Below are 15987 nucleotides of genomic sequence, written 5' to 3' on the forward strand. Positions count from 1 at the left end.
AAAAAGGGAAAGAACCCCTATACCAAGAGGGTCAGAACCCGAAGCAGTCTCGATTCAATCAACCGATTGGGAGAGACAAACCGGGAAGCTCGAGTGCTCCACCCCATTTCGATATTATAACGCAATTAGCCAATATACCAGCTAGAATAACTCTGTATGAGCTATTACGTCTATCAAAAGACACGAGGGAAGCTTTACAAGAAGCTTTGGCCAATTTCGAAGTTTTCTTGACTCAGATCAAGCCATCTCCTGAAGAACTAGAGCCGCTAGTCCAACACTGCAACCTTGCGGTGCACCATTTTCCCTGCATTTCTTTCACCAAAGAAGACATACAGACGAAGAATTCAAAGCATGACCGGCCCCTATATTTTACCGAGCACATTGGCTCCAGCATTGTCAACCGGATCCAAGTTGATCCGGGTTACGCTGTCAGCATCATGCCGCTCCGATTGATGTATAGTCTCGGAATACCAGCTAGTAAGCTAGCCTCCACGGGTACTACGATCTACGGATTCAACACCAGTGGGTCCAGACCATTGGGTAAAATCTGAGTAAAGTGTCAGATCGAAGATTTGAAGTCAGAAGTCACATGTTATGTGATTGACGCGGTGACTTCTTATAACTTACTATTGGGTCGACCATGGATCCACGGTAATGTTATAGTCCCATCTACTCTTCATCAATGTCTTAAATATGTGGACACCAATAATAAAGTTAAGACGGTGGTCGCGGATAAGCAGCTGTTTAAGGGGTTGGAAAACTATTTTACCGACTCCCTTCTCCACGGTGCCGAATCCGATACTGAACCATCGGCCCAAGGTACGGATAGCGGGGAAGAGGTCGATACCGAAGCTGGGTTTGATTATGATGGCGGTTTTGTACTTAATGACATTGTACCCATTGTAATCAATCCGAAGCTGGGTTTGATTATGATGGCGGTTTTGTACTTAATGACATTGTACCCATTGTAATCAATCTTGATGATGAAGAATCATCGGAAAGTAGTTGTAATTGGCAACTTGCCGAAGAAATAGCAATAAATGATGATTTAGAGTACTCGTTGTGTCTTGATGATATCATGAATGGGCTGTATGATAACCCCTACTTGTATATGCCACTTCAATCATTTTGCATGACGAAAGAGCAGGTGCAGGATTCGTTCGGAACGACACTTGTCATTCCTGCAAAGGCAGGGGGTGAAAAGAAAGTTATCTATGGCAAAGGAAGAAAATCTTTGATACCAGACTACTTTTTAGAAGAAGATGACGATGATGATAAACCTGCCCCTCACCTATTCAGGTATGATACTAAAGCACGTAATCTCATGAAGAGATACGGATATGACTTCGCACTTAGGAAAGGTCTTTGTTTTGGTCGAGGTCCGCGAGTTCCATCTCGTATGGCCTACATACCAAAAGGAAAGCTCGGCGACTATTATAGCCACCGGAGATAACGTAACTTACAGAATTTTGTTCCGAGGGGTAAAGGGAAAGCGCAAGCGAATGCAACGGATGTGAACCAAACATTCAAAGTGCAATCGCAACCGCAACAGCAGCAGCAGAAGGCGCCTCAGCCGTCACGGTGGCAACAACAGCCTCAGAAACAGAAAGCTTCGGAATCGAAATTCCCGAAGGTCTACTCGTTCAAAGAAGATGAAGTTCTTGGTATTTTCAAATACCTTATAGAGAATAACAAGATTAAGTTGCCTCTGATCCAAGATCTGGAATACACTAAGAGGGTTAATGACCCAAAGTATTGCGCGGTTCACCACCCTACCAAGTCATGCTACGCCCTCAAAGACAAAATTTCCTCGTCCAACGACGAATGTTGCTGGCAAGTCATTGATCAGATTGCTAATAAGAGCAAAGGCGGAGAAATGTTCAAAAAGCTAATGTCGAACATGGCTACGGTTGAACCTGCTACAATAGAGAAAGACGATCAAATGCCAACTTGAGAAGACCCTTGGGTTCATCACTTGAATATGCAGTACAGTGATAGGTTTGAACAAAGAGAACCTCCTACCGAAGATCAAGTAGTCCAGGTGAATATGGGTAATGAGGATAATCCGAAGCCAATATTCATTAGCGACAGCCTCCCGCCGGATGAGAAAGAAGAGTTGATCTCTCTCATTAGGGAATACATCGATGTTTTCGCCTAGAATTATAAAGATATGCCAGGGGTCGATCCAAATGTAGCAATGCATCGTCTTAATATTAAACAGGATGTCAAACTCGTCAAACAACAACAAAGACGGTTTCGTCTGTAAATTATGGAGGCAATTGAGTCCGAAGTCAAAAAGCTTATCGACTCGGGTTTCGTCAGGGAGGAGCAACATCCCGAATAGCTTGCCAATATTGTCCCAGTCCTTAATAAGAACGAAAAAATTAGGATTTGTATCGACTTCAGATACCTCAACACTGCCTGCCCAAAAGACGGTTTCCCTCTTCCCATCACAGATGTTATCATCGACAATACATGTGGATTCGAGAGAATGTCTTTTATGGACGGATTTTTTGGTTATAATCAGATAATGATGCACCCAAATGATGAAAAACATATCGCGTTTAGAACACCCCTCGGTGTTTGCTGTTACACGGTTATGTCCTTCGGCTTGAAGAACGCAGGTGTCACCTATGAGAGAGCCATGTCAAAGATTTTCCAAGAGCATCTCCGAAAGACTGTCAAATGCTACGTAGACGATTTAGTCGTGAAAAGTCATGACAAAAATGATCACATCAAGGATTTAAAGACAATGTTTGATCTGATGCGGGCTTATCAATTGAAGATGAATCGTACCAAATATTTTCTCGGAATGTCCAGCGGTAAATTCCTTAGATTTGTCGTCATCACTAAGGATGCGTTTGGGAACTTGGATTTGGGGCCTGGATTTAAAATCCAGGGTATTTCAAATCCAAATCTCTTGTTTGGGCCTCAAATTGGACTGAGATTTTAAATCAAATGATTTTAAAGTGGTGATTTTGAAAGCCCAAATACCCGATTTGAAATTCCACCCTCACCCTTCGGATTTACCAAATCCAGATCCGGACGACGACTCCTCCCCCGATCCCGACTCCTCTCTCTCGTTTCTCAGTGGCGATCTCGAATTCTTAGCGCAGGTATCTCCCCTCTCTCCTCTCTCTCCCCTTCTCCTCTCTCCCCTTCTCCTCTCTCGTCTCAACACAGGGATCTCTCTTCGTATTTTGAAACCCTAGATCTGATCTGAGTTTGCTTTTCTCTGTTGTAGCTTGTTTTCTCCTCTCTTTCGGTTGCTCTCCTCAAACTTCTGCAGTTTCTAATTGGAATTCAAGGAATGACTTCAATTTTTGCTGTTTTTTAATTTTTAAAATTTTTTTGGTTGTTTTTTTGGGGATCTGACGATGTGGGTATCATTTAGCTCAAACCTGTGCTAGTGTTGTTTGATAGAATGTCTGAGTAGGCTTGATTGTTGTTAAAGCATGAAAAAAAATAACTTACGCTGCAGTTACGTTATCTCATAAATTATCGGAACCATGATTTATGTAAATCTATTAACTGTAAAAAAACAAGTTATATGGCTACCAATACCATGGAGAATATGCGGTGACTGTAGCAAATCACTGTGTGAATTAGCTTTGGTAATGACTGTGAATTAGTTTGCCCTTGGTTTGTTTAATTTGATGCATGCTTGGCTTTCAGCAGATTGCTGTTATTACCTTGGTTTTTTTTTTCAATGATGACATTTTATATGATTGGTTCCATGCACATGTTCTGCTTAATCACTAGTTCAGAGATGAGGGTCCAGTCTTAATGTTGTCCCTGGAAGCACTAGCTTTTCTTGATGGAGGTTTTTCGGCTAACCTCTCTTTCAATCTCCTCATGTTTTAGACCTGGGATCATATAGTGAACTCATGTCTACTCATGTAATCTAAAGAACCTATGTACTGTTAATATTCATAATCCTCCTCTTTCTCTCGTATTCCCCCCTCCCCCCAAGGAATGGATCCATCTCCCTCTCTTTCAATCAAGCTCATTCCTGTTATATGCATCTCTTAGAAGAGTGTTGCCAGAGATAGAACAACTGCAAAAAAGAAAAAGAAAATTCTGAACCCAGTCTTCTGCATTTATGATAGTAAAATACAGGCTTTCGTCTTAGAAGATTTGCATTGAACTCCAACTACTCGTTATGCTAGCATCATCTTTGAGTTTTTTACATACTCATCCAAAATATACTCATTATGGTAGTGGGAAGAAAGCGCCTATATTGTGATAGAGGCAATCAATATCATAAACCTCTTCAGAATGATCCAAGACTGTAGTGTCATTTCTGCCAGTGTGTTGCTCATGTGCACTGAACATGACATAAATCTATCCATTATTCTGTAACCACTCTATGTACCTGTGATGGGGGAAAATACAACTTTCAGATGTAAGCACAATGTAGAGTAGACCTCCTTAAAAAAGCACTAATACTACAAATTTAAACCCATTTACATGTATAATTTCCAGTCCTGGAGAACCAGGCATTGGCACTCATAGCAGAATGTATAATTATACAAAAGTAGTCAATGCATTGTTACTACTTTGCATTTTGTAGAAAACTAATGGCTCAGTAAAAAGCAAACAGAAACAGGCAATAACAAAGATCAGTATCAAGCTACAGGCACAAACCTATTTCTTTACTGAGTACCTGCAGATATATTTCCTCTTGGCTGCGAGCTATCGAAAAGCTAGGACATTTCTTCTAACGGGTCTGAACATCAGTCGCACCTCTTCTAACGGGTCTGAAAAGCTAGGAATATTGTACATTTTTTTAAAACATTTAGGGACTAGAGGGAAGTCGCCTTTCTTACAATGTTGTTTTCTCGTTTGGATAAGATGAGTTGGCATGATTTCGGTATCCTCTTTCCTGTCATTTAAGAAGCAAGTTCTTTCTGGTGTGAACTGTGTTACATGATGATTTTGGTCTATTGCGTCCATCCAGTTTTTATTTTCATTTTATTGTGTTAATTCAAATTTATCTTGGAGCTACAAATACATGATGAGTTGGCATGGTTTTATTTTCCAGTGTTTCTTTCTGATGACATCTACTTATTTCTTTTTATTATTTCATGCATTCTAATGATGGTCTTAATAATCCTAATAATTACCCTTGTACCTATTTTGAGTAGCATTTTAAATTTGCATCTTCCATGAAAGGAAAGTAGACATGCCTATAATGTCATCGGCTAAAAGACCAAACACAGTAAACGATGAAAGGGATTCAAGGATCCAACTTAAACGTACAAGGGAAGAATTTGAGAGGAGAGAGGATGATGACATTATTATGGTAGTGGTCAGTTTTATAGTTGCTGCCATTGGTGCTTGGTACTATACAAAGCACATGGTGAAGGAGAGTTCAAGAACACACGAAGAAGAGGATGAAAGGACATACCTTAGAAAGTCTTGGATTCGAAATCTTATTTGTAATGCAAATAACTGTGTTGAACAACTAAGGATGAATCCTCAAGCGTTTAAGAGGTTATGTGATGTTCTATGTACTAGAGGGGGATTAGTAGCATCAAGAAATGTCACGATTGAAGAAATTGTCGCTATGTTTTTGCATATTTTAGCTCATAATGTAAAAAATAGGACAAGCAAGACAGATTTTTATCGTTCAAATGAAACAATTAGTCGGCAGTTCCACAAAGTACTTCAAGCAGTCATGAAGATAGGAAGCCTCTATATTAAACAAGAATATACAAATCCTAATGAGAGAGACATAGAGAAGTGGAAATGGTTTGAGGTAACTATGACTTCTTTTATTAAGGTTTTCATGTTTAGTACTTTTGTTTAATAGAACTAATTGTAAGGTTGTGCAATTTTAGGATGCTATCGGGGCACTTGATGGGACTCATATCCAATTAACTATTCCTTTGGAAGATCAAAGTAGATATCGAAATAGAAAAGGAGAGAACAGTACAAATGTACTTGGTGTTTGTGATGCCAATTTGAGATTTTCATATGTGCTACCTGGTTGGGAGGGTTCAACATCAGATTCTCGTGTTTTGCGTGATGCTTTGCGTCGGCCCAATGGCTTAAAACTTCCCTCAAGTAGGAATATAATTCTTTTAATTATTATATATGTATTGCTTCCTAGTTTTTACATTGTTGTGACTGAAGATTTTGATTTTGTAGATAAATACTTTCTTGTGGATGCTGGGTATACAAATGGGCCGGGGTTTTTGGCACCTTATCGAGGGACTCGCTATCATATAAAGTCTTGGAGAGAAAATGGTCCAAGAAACTACAAGGAGTTATTTAACCAACGTCATTCCTCTGCTAGAAACACAATTGAGAGAGCAGTCGGATTGCTAAAAAAGCGATGGGCTATATTACGGACAGCTAGCTTTTATAGTGTTAAGATTCAAATTAGGATCATTAATGCATGTTGTATTCTTCACAACTTTTTACGTGAAGAGATGAATGAAGACGACTTGTTGAATGATGTGGATCAAGAATTAGAAGATTCTCCTGTTTTAGAAATTGAGAATGTAGATGATGAGCGTATCACCACTGTGAGAGTTACAGATGAATGGAGCAACTTTAGAGATAATTTAACTATGCAAATGTGGGATGAATACCGACTTTTACACCTTATGTTAGTCCTCGAATTTGAGGTTAGTGTTCCTTCCCAAATGCAAAAGTTTCAGTTATGTCAGTTTAAATTACTATCTTTGAGCTCGAATATTGATTCTTCTTATTGACATTAATTAAGCAATATATGGTTGGATTTGAATTTCTACATGCATGATTACACTGGCTAGCTAGCTTATATCATAATCTGGTGCGTGGGGTTTCTCCTTATCACTTAATTATCTTGTGCCTAGCTAGTTTCTCCTTATCACTTAATTGCATAGATTGGATAATGATGCATGATGATAAATTAAAGATATTCATTTAGATATGATTCATAGCCAGGAAGCTTCATAAGGTGACCTTGAAATCTTATGTTGATACAGTTCATCAGCCCTACGTTAGATATTCTAAAAGCTACAACCAGAATCGTTTGATTGCTTCAACTATCTTATGTTGCTTCATAAGGTGACCTCTCATTAATCAATTGTTTGTGAGATGATTGCTTCTCTTCACCTTTACAGGAGTATTTACTGTTGTTCCAAAAGCTTGCAAGCAAGTTATTGACTATATGGGTTAATTGCATTCATTACTAATCAACATTTGTGCTTCAATACTAATTCTGTGTCATTCACTTTGGTATGTATTAGGATGACAAAGAAAGGAAAACAAATTGCATCTCATTCAAGATCATATGTTGTGTGGAATCGTGATATGGACGTAGCTTTAGCCAATGTGTTGTACGATCAAATGAACCAAGGATTAAAAGTCGATGGTACTTGGAAGCCTCAAGTGTATCAAGTTGCGGTTGATGCACTAAAATAATTTAATAGCAACTTGAACAAAGATAATGTGAAAAATCGACTCAAAATATGGAAAACCCATTATAATGTTATCTATGACATTAAAAATAAAAGTGGTTTGACGTGGTGGGATGATGAGAAGAAAATGGTGATTATACCCGCTAGTGAGCAAAAAGTATGGAACGACTATGTTACGGTAATATTGCACTTTATATTTATTAATTTGAACTATTAGTTTGTTGCATATATCTAAAAAATATTTGTGAATGTTCTTATATTGCAGGCTAATCCAGATGCAAAAGGCTACCAGAATCGTTTGATTGAAAATTGGGATGACATTATGGTGTTATGTGCAAAAGATAGAGCCAACGGTGAAGGTGCAGAAACTTTTGAAGAGGCTGCTAACACAATGCAACATGATGAATCTGTGGCACAATCTGAAACAAACGAAGATGGAAGCTCTTCAAGGAAACATCTTCCTGGAACATCAACTAGTGGTGAGACAAGTTCAAAGAAACAAAAGAAGGGGGATAAATTGGTTGATTCACTTGCAGTGATGGCAGCTTCTGTGACTGAGTATTTTAATGAGAGAAAGAAGGAAGTAGTAAGAAAACCACCAACCGGTGAGGAGATTCATCATGTGGTCTCAAAAATACCCAACTTAAGTCGCATTCAAGTGTTCAAGGCATTTGAGAAGCTAATGGATAGCAACCCAGAAAAATTTTATTTGTTGAAGTCACTTCCTGATGATGAAAAAAGAGATTTCATTCTCTTTATTCTTAAGGAGTAGCTTCTAGTTGGATGGCAAAAACCCCCAAATCTTTGAACCCATTCGAGTAAGTTCTCTCTTGGATTTCTTTTTCTTTTTTAGGCATATTTTAACTCTCATTATTTTGTCATTTATCCCTAAATTTTGAGTACTATGGTTGATCAGCCAGATTGACCCACTGTAACACTGTTCTTAGTCTTTTCCACATAACTGCACATATACTTATTAATATACTGCTAATTAATTTCGACAGACAACTACTTGGCATTCATTCTGACAATTCATTGAACAGGATAAGGTTTCGGAAGGTTAAGCATGACTGTCCCTCTCATCAACTCTCATAGTTTTGGTTTTGTCTGATAGCTTGTTTTTCTCTACTTTATTTTTTCAGTGCATTACTGGATTTAGTTATATGTTAGATTTAATGCCTGTATTCTGGTTTTCCATAATTGTCGTAGCTGACATTTTATGTCATTTACAATTTTGTATCATGGTTAAGATTGAACTCATTAGAAATTTCATATCATAGTATTACTGACTCTTGACATTATATAATATCTATCCCTGTCCCTTAACTGGAGGTTTATCTGTGTCATTTATGACACTTTTGACAATTTATTTTTGGTGAACATGGATTGATTTCCACTTTCTGAACTATTTGAGCCTACTGTCTTTAGTGGTCTTTACAGATGTTCAACCCATATATTTCATGTGTATCTACTTTCTGAAACGAAAATGCAACACTAAAACAAATTGCATGCTAGTGTCATAGTTTATATCTGAAGAACCTTAGGTGCGCACTTTTGATGTATTTTTCATTCTTGGAGTTCCATTTGTTCCCTCAAAATCATGTTTTTTGAAGTCATGAATTATGCTACAAAGATTAGCGCTTTAATTTACATCAACTAGAATGAGTTTGAGCTTGCTTTTAAGTAGCAGTTTGTCCTCTGATAAGAACCTGAACATGGTGCAAGGACCTTGAATACTTTACTTCGGTAATGCCTGAATTTCAAAGTAAACTGAGACTATGCGTGCACAGATGCTGGATTGACTGTAATGTTTTGTGGTAAATACACTAGTATTCTTGTTTGGATATTGTGTGATGGGAGACTTCCAGCATTAGAAGGTGAACTATCTATATGTATGTATGTGTGCATCCATATAACATAAATAATCAGTTAGTATATACTTTCAAATACTTCCAAGGTACATTGAATATGCAGATACACACTCCTATTTCACATGATAACTTATAAATGGTGGTATAGGGTACTTCCAGTAAAAAGTGGCACTGTGTGCTTTTCTCAGGTTGGTTTTGTCACATTCTTCCTAAATTCTGTCCTTGATAATCTAACATCAACAATTGTCATGGTCTCCTTGTTGAGAAAACTAGTGCCTCCATCAGAATACAGAAAGTACGCAATCCTGTAATTGTTTTCTTTTTCTTTTTTTAAAGGTTGATGGTCTTCATGATTCAACTTTGAAGTTCGATTTTTGTGCCATGGACTAATTGATGCTAAATTGTGTAATGTAGGACTCAAATTCTTCGAGACATGAAGTTGGGCGCATTGGAGAGAAAAGAGGAGAAGACTTGAAGGATAAATAGAGGATTCTAGATATGTTTTCTTTTAATAGTTTATGTTGTCGTAATTTGGCTTGTTGTAGCAAATCATGGTTACTTCTTATAGCAAATCATGGTTATCAACTACCTATGGTATGTTGTGTTTTAAATGAAGTATTATTGTGGAGTGTAGAGCTTCTTATGAGGAGTGTTTGCTAAACTCTTTTGACTCGTCGAGTCTTTTATCATGGCTAGTTATTGGAGTAGTACTCTTGTTCTTTGGAGATTGAAGGTTGATGTAGTATTGGATGAAGCCATGAAAAAATGGCGTAATAATAAATATTTTGGACATTATTATTATTTGTTGTATTCTCTCATACCAATTCATGAAGGACAAGATGTTTGCATGTGTGTATTTATAATTGCTAATAAAGAGATCAAACTTCTGAGGGGGTCGCGAAATTTACCCTAACTTTTTCCTCAATATAAACCATAATGTTCACATTTGATTTAATTATTAAGGAGTTAAGAGAGAGCATAAAATTTTTTAAAACACCAATTTCAAATCCAAATTCATGTATAATAAAGTGCATCAAAACATCAGATTTTAAATCTATGATTTCAAATCCTTGCATTTAGTGATGACTTCCAAACAAAAGATTTTATCAAATCATGGATTTCAAATTCTAGATTTGAAATCCTATGATTTTAAATCAACCTTTCAAATCCAAATCCAAGTTCCCAAACGCAGCCTAAGGGTATTCATATTGACCCTGACAAAGTGAAGGCGATTAACGAACTACAATTCCGAGAAACCTTAAGGAACTCAGAGGATTACAAGGACGGTTAGCTTATATCCGTCGCTTCATTTCAAACCTTTCGGGAAAATGTCAACCATTCTCCAGGCTTACAAAGAAAGGTGTATCATTTATATGGGATGACGCTTGCTAAAAAGTATTTGAAGATATTAAAGAATATCTCTCAAAACCTCCAGTGCTCGTTACACCGAAGTCGGGCAAACCATTCTTGATTTATGTCAAGGCGATGAGCCATTCATTAAGTGCATTACTTGCACAAGACGACGATAACGGTCACGAACAAGTAGTATATTACTTGAGTCGGACCCTTGTGGGTGCCGAATCTCGATATCCAATGATCAAAAGAGAGTGTCTCGTCTTAGTATTCTCTATCCAAAAGATGCGGCACTACTTGGTTGGGCAAACTATCTACGTCATCTCCAATGTTAACCTAGTCAGAATATTCATGACACAGCCTGCTTTCATGAATTGGTGGTTAGCGAAATAGGCTTTACTTCTGTCTCAATACGACCTATATTTTAAACAACAAAAGTCGGTTAAGGGACAAGCTATTTGTGATCTCCTTGCAGCTAACCTAACTACGGATACCATCGAGGTATACGACGATCTGCCAGATGAAACCCACGAAGTCAACGTAACTTCCTATCAACAGGTATGGCGTTTATACTTCGATGGTGCTTCTCGAGCAACTAATGTAGCAAGTACCCCTGGATGTTCTAAGATTTCTTCCGTAGTTGGAGTTGTCTTAGTTTTCCCAAGAAAAAATGTAATGCCTCGAGCTTACTCGCTGACCGAGCCGTGCTCGAATAATGTAGCCGAGTATATTGCGCTACTTATTGGACTCAGCTTTGCTAAAGAGCTGGGGGTCGAATACCTCGAAGCTTTTGGTGACTCTCAACTGATAGTTAAACAAGTTTAGGGAGAGTATGAGGTTAGAAATCAAGATTTGATACCGTACCATAAGGTGGCCGTTGAGATGGTAGAATCGTTTGAAGGATTTTTCATCGAATACATTCCATGCTTACAAAACACGTACGCAAATGTGCTGGCAGCATTAGCCGTGTCCCTGGCACAGCCTCTCGAAACGGAACAGTTTGTTAGTGTGAGAACTCACCAACTCTTCGTGCCAATCTACGATGAAGATGACAAGGAAGAGGATATTAAAGAAGTACATTCAACTCAAGTTGAGTTCGAACCCCGAGATTGGCGTTTTCCTATCATAGACTACGTCCAGTACATTCAACTCAAGTTGAGTTCGAACCCCGAGATTGGCGTTTTCCTATCATAGACTACGTCCTGCATGGGATTTTACCAGAAGATACGAAGGAAAGAGATTCGATCCAACGGAGAGCATCGAGATTCTACTACAACACGGAGAGTTGAACACTATATCGTAGGGGGTACGATGGGTTACTACTACGTTGTTTATCGACTAAAGAAGCGGAAGAAGTCCTTAAAGAAACGCACGAAGGAGTTTGCGACGCACACCAATCGGGTCCCAAACTTTATGACCGCATCAGAAGAATAGGATATTTTTGGCCCACTATGATCAAAGATGCAGTCACATATGTCCGAAAGTGTCATGCGTGTCAAGTGCACACGAATTATATGCACCAACCCCCGGAGCATCTTCATCCTTCGGCTACATCATGGCCTTTTGAGACTTGGGGAATGGATATTGTTGGTCCTATAAATCCCCCGTCAGTCAAAGGTGATCGATTCATTCTCATAATTACCGATTACTTCTCCAAATAGGCTGAAGCGATTCCGCTCAGAGAAGTTAAGACAAGCAACGTTACCGCATTCATTAAGCACCATATTATCTATCGATATGGTGTCCTAAGATGGATCATACATGACAATGATCCTTAGTTCGTCAGCAATGCCTACATTAACTTTTGTGAGAAGTTCAGAATTCAAGACTTCTCGTCAACAGCGTACAATCCTACAGCAAACGGATTAGCTGAAGCCTTTAACAAGACTATCATCAAGCTTCTATCAAAACTCATGAAGACTAACAAATGAGATTGGGATGATAAACTCAGCAAAGCCCCGTGGGCTTACCGCATCACAGTTCGCACACCTACTAGCGCAACCCCATATTCTTTGGTGTACGGGTGTGAAGCCGTCCTTCTATTGGAAATATAAATTCCATCTCTTCGAATCATTCTCACAACCCAGATGACGACCGAAGAACAACATCATAAACGTCTCGAAGAACTCGAAATGCTCGATGAGAAACGCTTGGAAGCTCAACAGCACATTGAATTCTACCAAGCCAGAATTTCTCGAGCTTTCGATAAGAAGGTTCGATAACAGAGTTTTAAAGAAGGAGATTTAGTCTTAACTGAAAGACGACCTATGATCCTTAATTCCAAAAAGAAAGGCAAATTTGAGCCCAAATGGGAAGAGTCGTTTGTAGTAGAGACAGTCTACTCGAGTGGCGCATACCGTCTTATTACTAAAGAAGGCGACCGGCTTATGATGCCGATAAACGACAATTTCCTGGAAATATACTACCCTTAGTATATTCAGGATAACCAATGTATCGGGAAGTTCCCAGAAGAATATTGCATGTGGTATTCTTAGGGATAACCCAGTCCCTATGAAAGTAATGAATAAGAAATCCACACTTGGACTCCGAATGTATTCAAAGTTGAAGCATATTTTATTGTTGATATCGAATTCACCAATTCTCATGAATTCTTTTGCTGAAATGAGATTTGACCCTTTTGACATATCAATCTTTCCTCGCAAAATCCCCCACTGTTCAAGTCAATTGACGGTGAGCCCACCAAAATTTCTATCCGCTAATTCATGGTAATTTTTAAAGCTTGACGTGTTAAGTCCTGCTCACTTAACATGAAAATCCTCCATCGAGTGGCTAGTATAAGCCGGTATTTCTACTGTTATCTGTATTCCACTCTCTTTGCTTTCAGGTCAAACCTATAAAAGTTAGGGCCAAAGCCAGATTCTCATCTCGATTCCTTCCATGAACGAGAGGTCCACTTTCAATTTGAGCAATCAAACCTATAAAAGTTAAGATTGTCTCCAACCTCACTTAGTCAAACCAGCAGATAGTTAGGACTAGGATCGAGTCATCCTTTTCGATAAACGAAAGACTTCCATCTTTTCCTTTTCAGCCAAACCTATAAAAGTTAGGGTCGAAATCAGAATTTCTCTTCAATAAATGAAGAACTCTTTTCTTGGATCAAGCAACCAATCCTATAAAAGTTAGGGTTGCTTGAATCTTTTTGATTCTCAGAGTGGAAATCCCACTCCTAGTTTCATCTTTCCGGATTCTGGGGGTGGAGATCCCACCTCGAGTTTCCTTTCCAACTGGAGATATAATATAAAATTCTTCCTCTTCAGTGTTGGGAGATAGAATATAAAATTCTTTCTCTTCCATTATTTTTGGGTTCGTCTTTACCCTAAACAAGACCTGGGGCCAAGAATATAAAATTCTTCCTCTCCAGCATCGGGTTTGTCTTTACCCTGAGAAAAGACATAATTCTCAACTTCCAATCCGCGCACTTCATGCACGGGGAATTTTATCTCAACTTCTAAGTAGAGATAAGCCTACACCTAACACGCGTTGCCGGTTTAGTCTTTCACCGAGTGGGAAAAAAAAAACCAGAATACAAGTCTGGGGACCCTTATCCCGAATCCTAAGTAGGGATGAGTCAGCGTCTAACACGCATTGCCGGGTGCCATATTCCCGTGAGAAATGATGAAGTCTATGTATTCAAAATCATAGCACCAAGTCTAGGAGAATTAACTCTCTTAGCACAACATTACATGTGAAACGGGTTTTAATAATTCACATGGTAGCTCGATTCAAACGGTAATCAGTAAAGGCATATAAAACCCGTTAAAGGCTGGGGGTTTTCTAAAAGTCCTAAGTCTGTGCCTAACACGCGTTGCCGGATGTTATATTTCCGTAAGAAATGGTGAAGTCTATGTATTCAAAGTCATAGCATTAAGTCTAAGTGAATTAATTCTCTTAGCACAACGTTACATGCGGAACAGACTAAAATAATCCGTATGCTAGCCCAACTCAAATGGTAGTTGGTAAAGGCTCATCAAACCCGTTGAAGGCTGAGGGTTTGCCAAAAATCCTATAAATATTATGGTTGATTATTCCAAACAGAATAAGACATCATAATAAAAGAGGTATAATGAACCAAAAAAAAGAAATATCTTCTATTAATAAAAATTGAGTTTGCAGGTAGAAAAGTCATAATCAATCTACATGAAGCTTATGGCTAAAAACTTGTTGCTCTAACTTAGAAAACTCTACAGTATAAGCTTGTTCTAGCTCGTTCTGCAATATGGTCTTCATGGAGTCCTCATCAGTAGCCAATATCCGTGCAGCCCCCGCCTTCATCTCAGTTAACTTTTCTTTGGAAAGTTCTAGTTGTTTGGACACTGTATTTACAGTACCCTCTGCATGAGCCTTTGTCATCTCCAAAATAGCTTGAGCATCTTTGGCCGTCTTAAGTTCCAATTCGAGTCGTTTTATTGTGGCGACGCCTGTTGCGAGAGAAGAGTCAATTTCGCGAAGGGCTGTCAATTTATCATTAAAAACGGCTTCCGTTTGCTGGACACGACTCTCTTGTTATCGAATCTTAAGATTGGCATATATTTGAGCCTCTCGCCAGGTCTGCAGCCTGGTCTCCAACTGAGCGGCCACATATGAAGGAGCACCGGCAGCCTGGAATTCCTTCAACCTTTGAAATTCGTGCTCGAGATGGCCTAAGTCTGCAGTAATAACGTCTGCCAGATCCGAGTATCCTTGATTTCTTATAAAAGTCACTTGGTTATCAAGATAAGATTTGAAGAGGTCGAGAGAAAATCCTTTGTTGATAAGCTTATCAAGCCTGCCATTCACAAATGAGAAGAAGGAAGTAATCTCCAAGCGAAGGACTTTATCAGGGTCATCATCGGATAATAGAGTCCTGACCATATTATTGAGCCGAGACGAAGGCCCTACAAGGAAAAGAAGATATAAATATCTTTGAAATCTTAGCTGAAGTTCTGAATCAGTATCGACGTAAAATTTACCAAAATCATGTGATGTTTCCCCAAGTTGATGTCCCGCACTTGGTTCTGCCGCCACGACCTCTTGAACTTTTAAGATCGTCGTCGATGTCGTAACCGTTGATGTACCAACCTCGTTAGTTGGTTTCACAACTTCTTCAATAGGACTAATCCCTGTAGCTGTAGCAGTCGCTTCGGTCACAGGGATTGTAAGCTGAGTTAGAGCAACTGACGATTGAGCTTCTATGATAGTTCCTGCCAACAGCAAGAAATCAAAACCCTCAGGATCGTCAGATATCCCAACAATAGTAGTTGCATTAGTCTCAACGACTGGTCCTACAAGTATAACTCCCTTATAGTTAATTAAATCTGATATGAGAATAACTTTTGCTAAGGCAAAATTCA

General features: G+C 38.8%; 2 protein-coding genes across 2 annotated transcripts; both read left to right on the forward strand.

Moving 5' to 3' along the window:
- On the forward strand, window positions 1079-7416 carry LOC109826581. The gene is made up of 5 exons (XM_020393608.1): window positions 1079-1299; window positions 5176-5761; window positions 5844-6069; window positions 6154-6616; window positions 7242-7416. Exons 1-5 carry the CDS (start codon window positions 1079-1081, stop codon window positions 7414-7416), a joined length of 1671 nt encoding a protein of 556 aa, XP_020249197.1.
- On the forward strand, window positions 7479-9758 carry LOC109826582. The gene is made up of 6 exons (XM_020393610.1): window positions 7479-7590; window positions 7678-8180; window positions 8417-8471; window positions 8555-8593; window positions 9472-9590; window positions 9698-9758. The coding sequence occupies exons 1-6, from the start codon at window positions 7540-7542 to the stop codon at window positions 9756-9758; spliced, it is 828 nt and encodes a 275-aa protein (XP_020249199.1). The 5' UTR covers window positions 7479-7539.

This window comes from Asparagus officinalis, chromosome 10 (genome assembly GCF_001876935.1).
Source record: "Asparagus officinalis chromosome 10, Aspof.V1, whole genome shotgun sequence".
NCBI classification, from domain to species: Eukaryota; Viridiplantae; Streptophyta; class Magnoliopsida; order Asparagales; family Asparagaceae; genus Asparagus; species Asparagus officinalis.

Bases quoted from the DNA above. Each gene is read 5' to 3' on its own strand.
- LOC109826581 (XM_020393608.1), top strand. From the start codon at position 1,079: ATGAATGGGCTGTATGATAACCCCTACTTGTATATGCCACTTCAATCA. The intron at 1,300-5,175 runs GTATGATACTAA...CTTCCATGAAAG, and splicing joins CCTGCCCCTCACCTATTCAG to GAAAGTAGACATGCCTATAA. The intron at 5,762-5,843 runs GTAACTATGACT...GTGCAATTTTAG, and splicing joins AGAAGTGGAAATGGTTTGAG to GATGCTATCGGGGCACTTGA.
- LOC109826582 (XM_020393610.1), top strand. From the start codon at position 7,540: ATGGTGATTATACCCGCTAGTGAGCAAAAAGTATGGAACGACTATGTT. The intron at 7,591-7,677 runs GTAATATTGCAC...CTTATATTGCAG, and splicing joins TATGGAACGACTATGTTACG to GCTAATCCAGATGCAAAAGG. The intron at 8,594-9,471 runs GTATTCTGGTTT...TGCTTTTCTCAG, and splicing joins ATATGTTAGATTTAATGCCT to GTTGGTTTTGTCACATTCTT.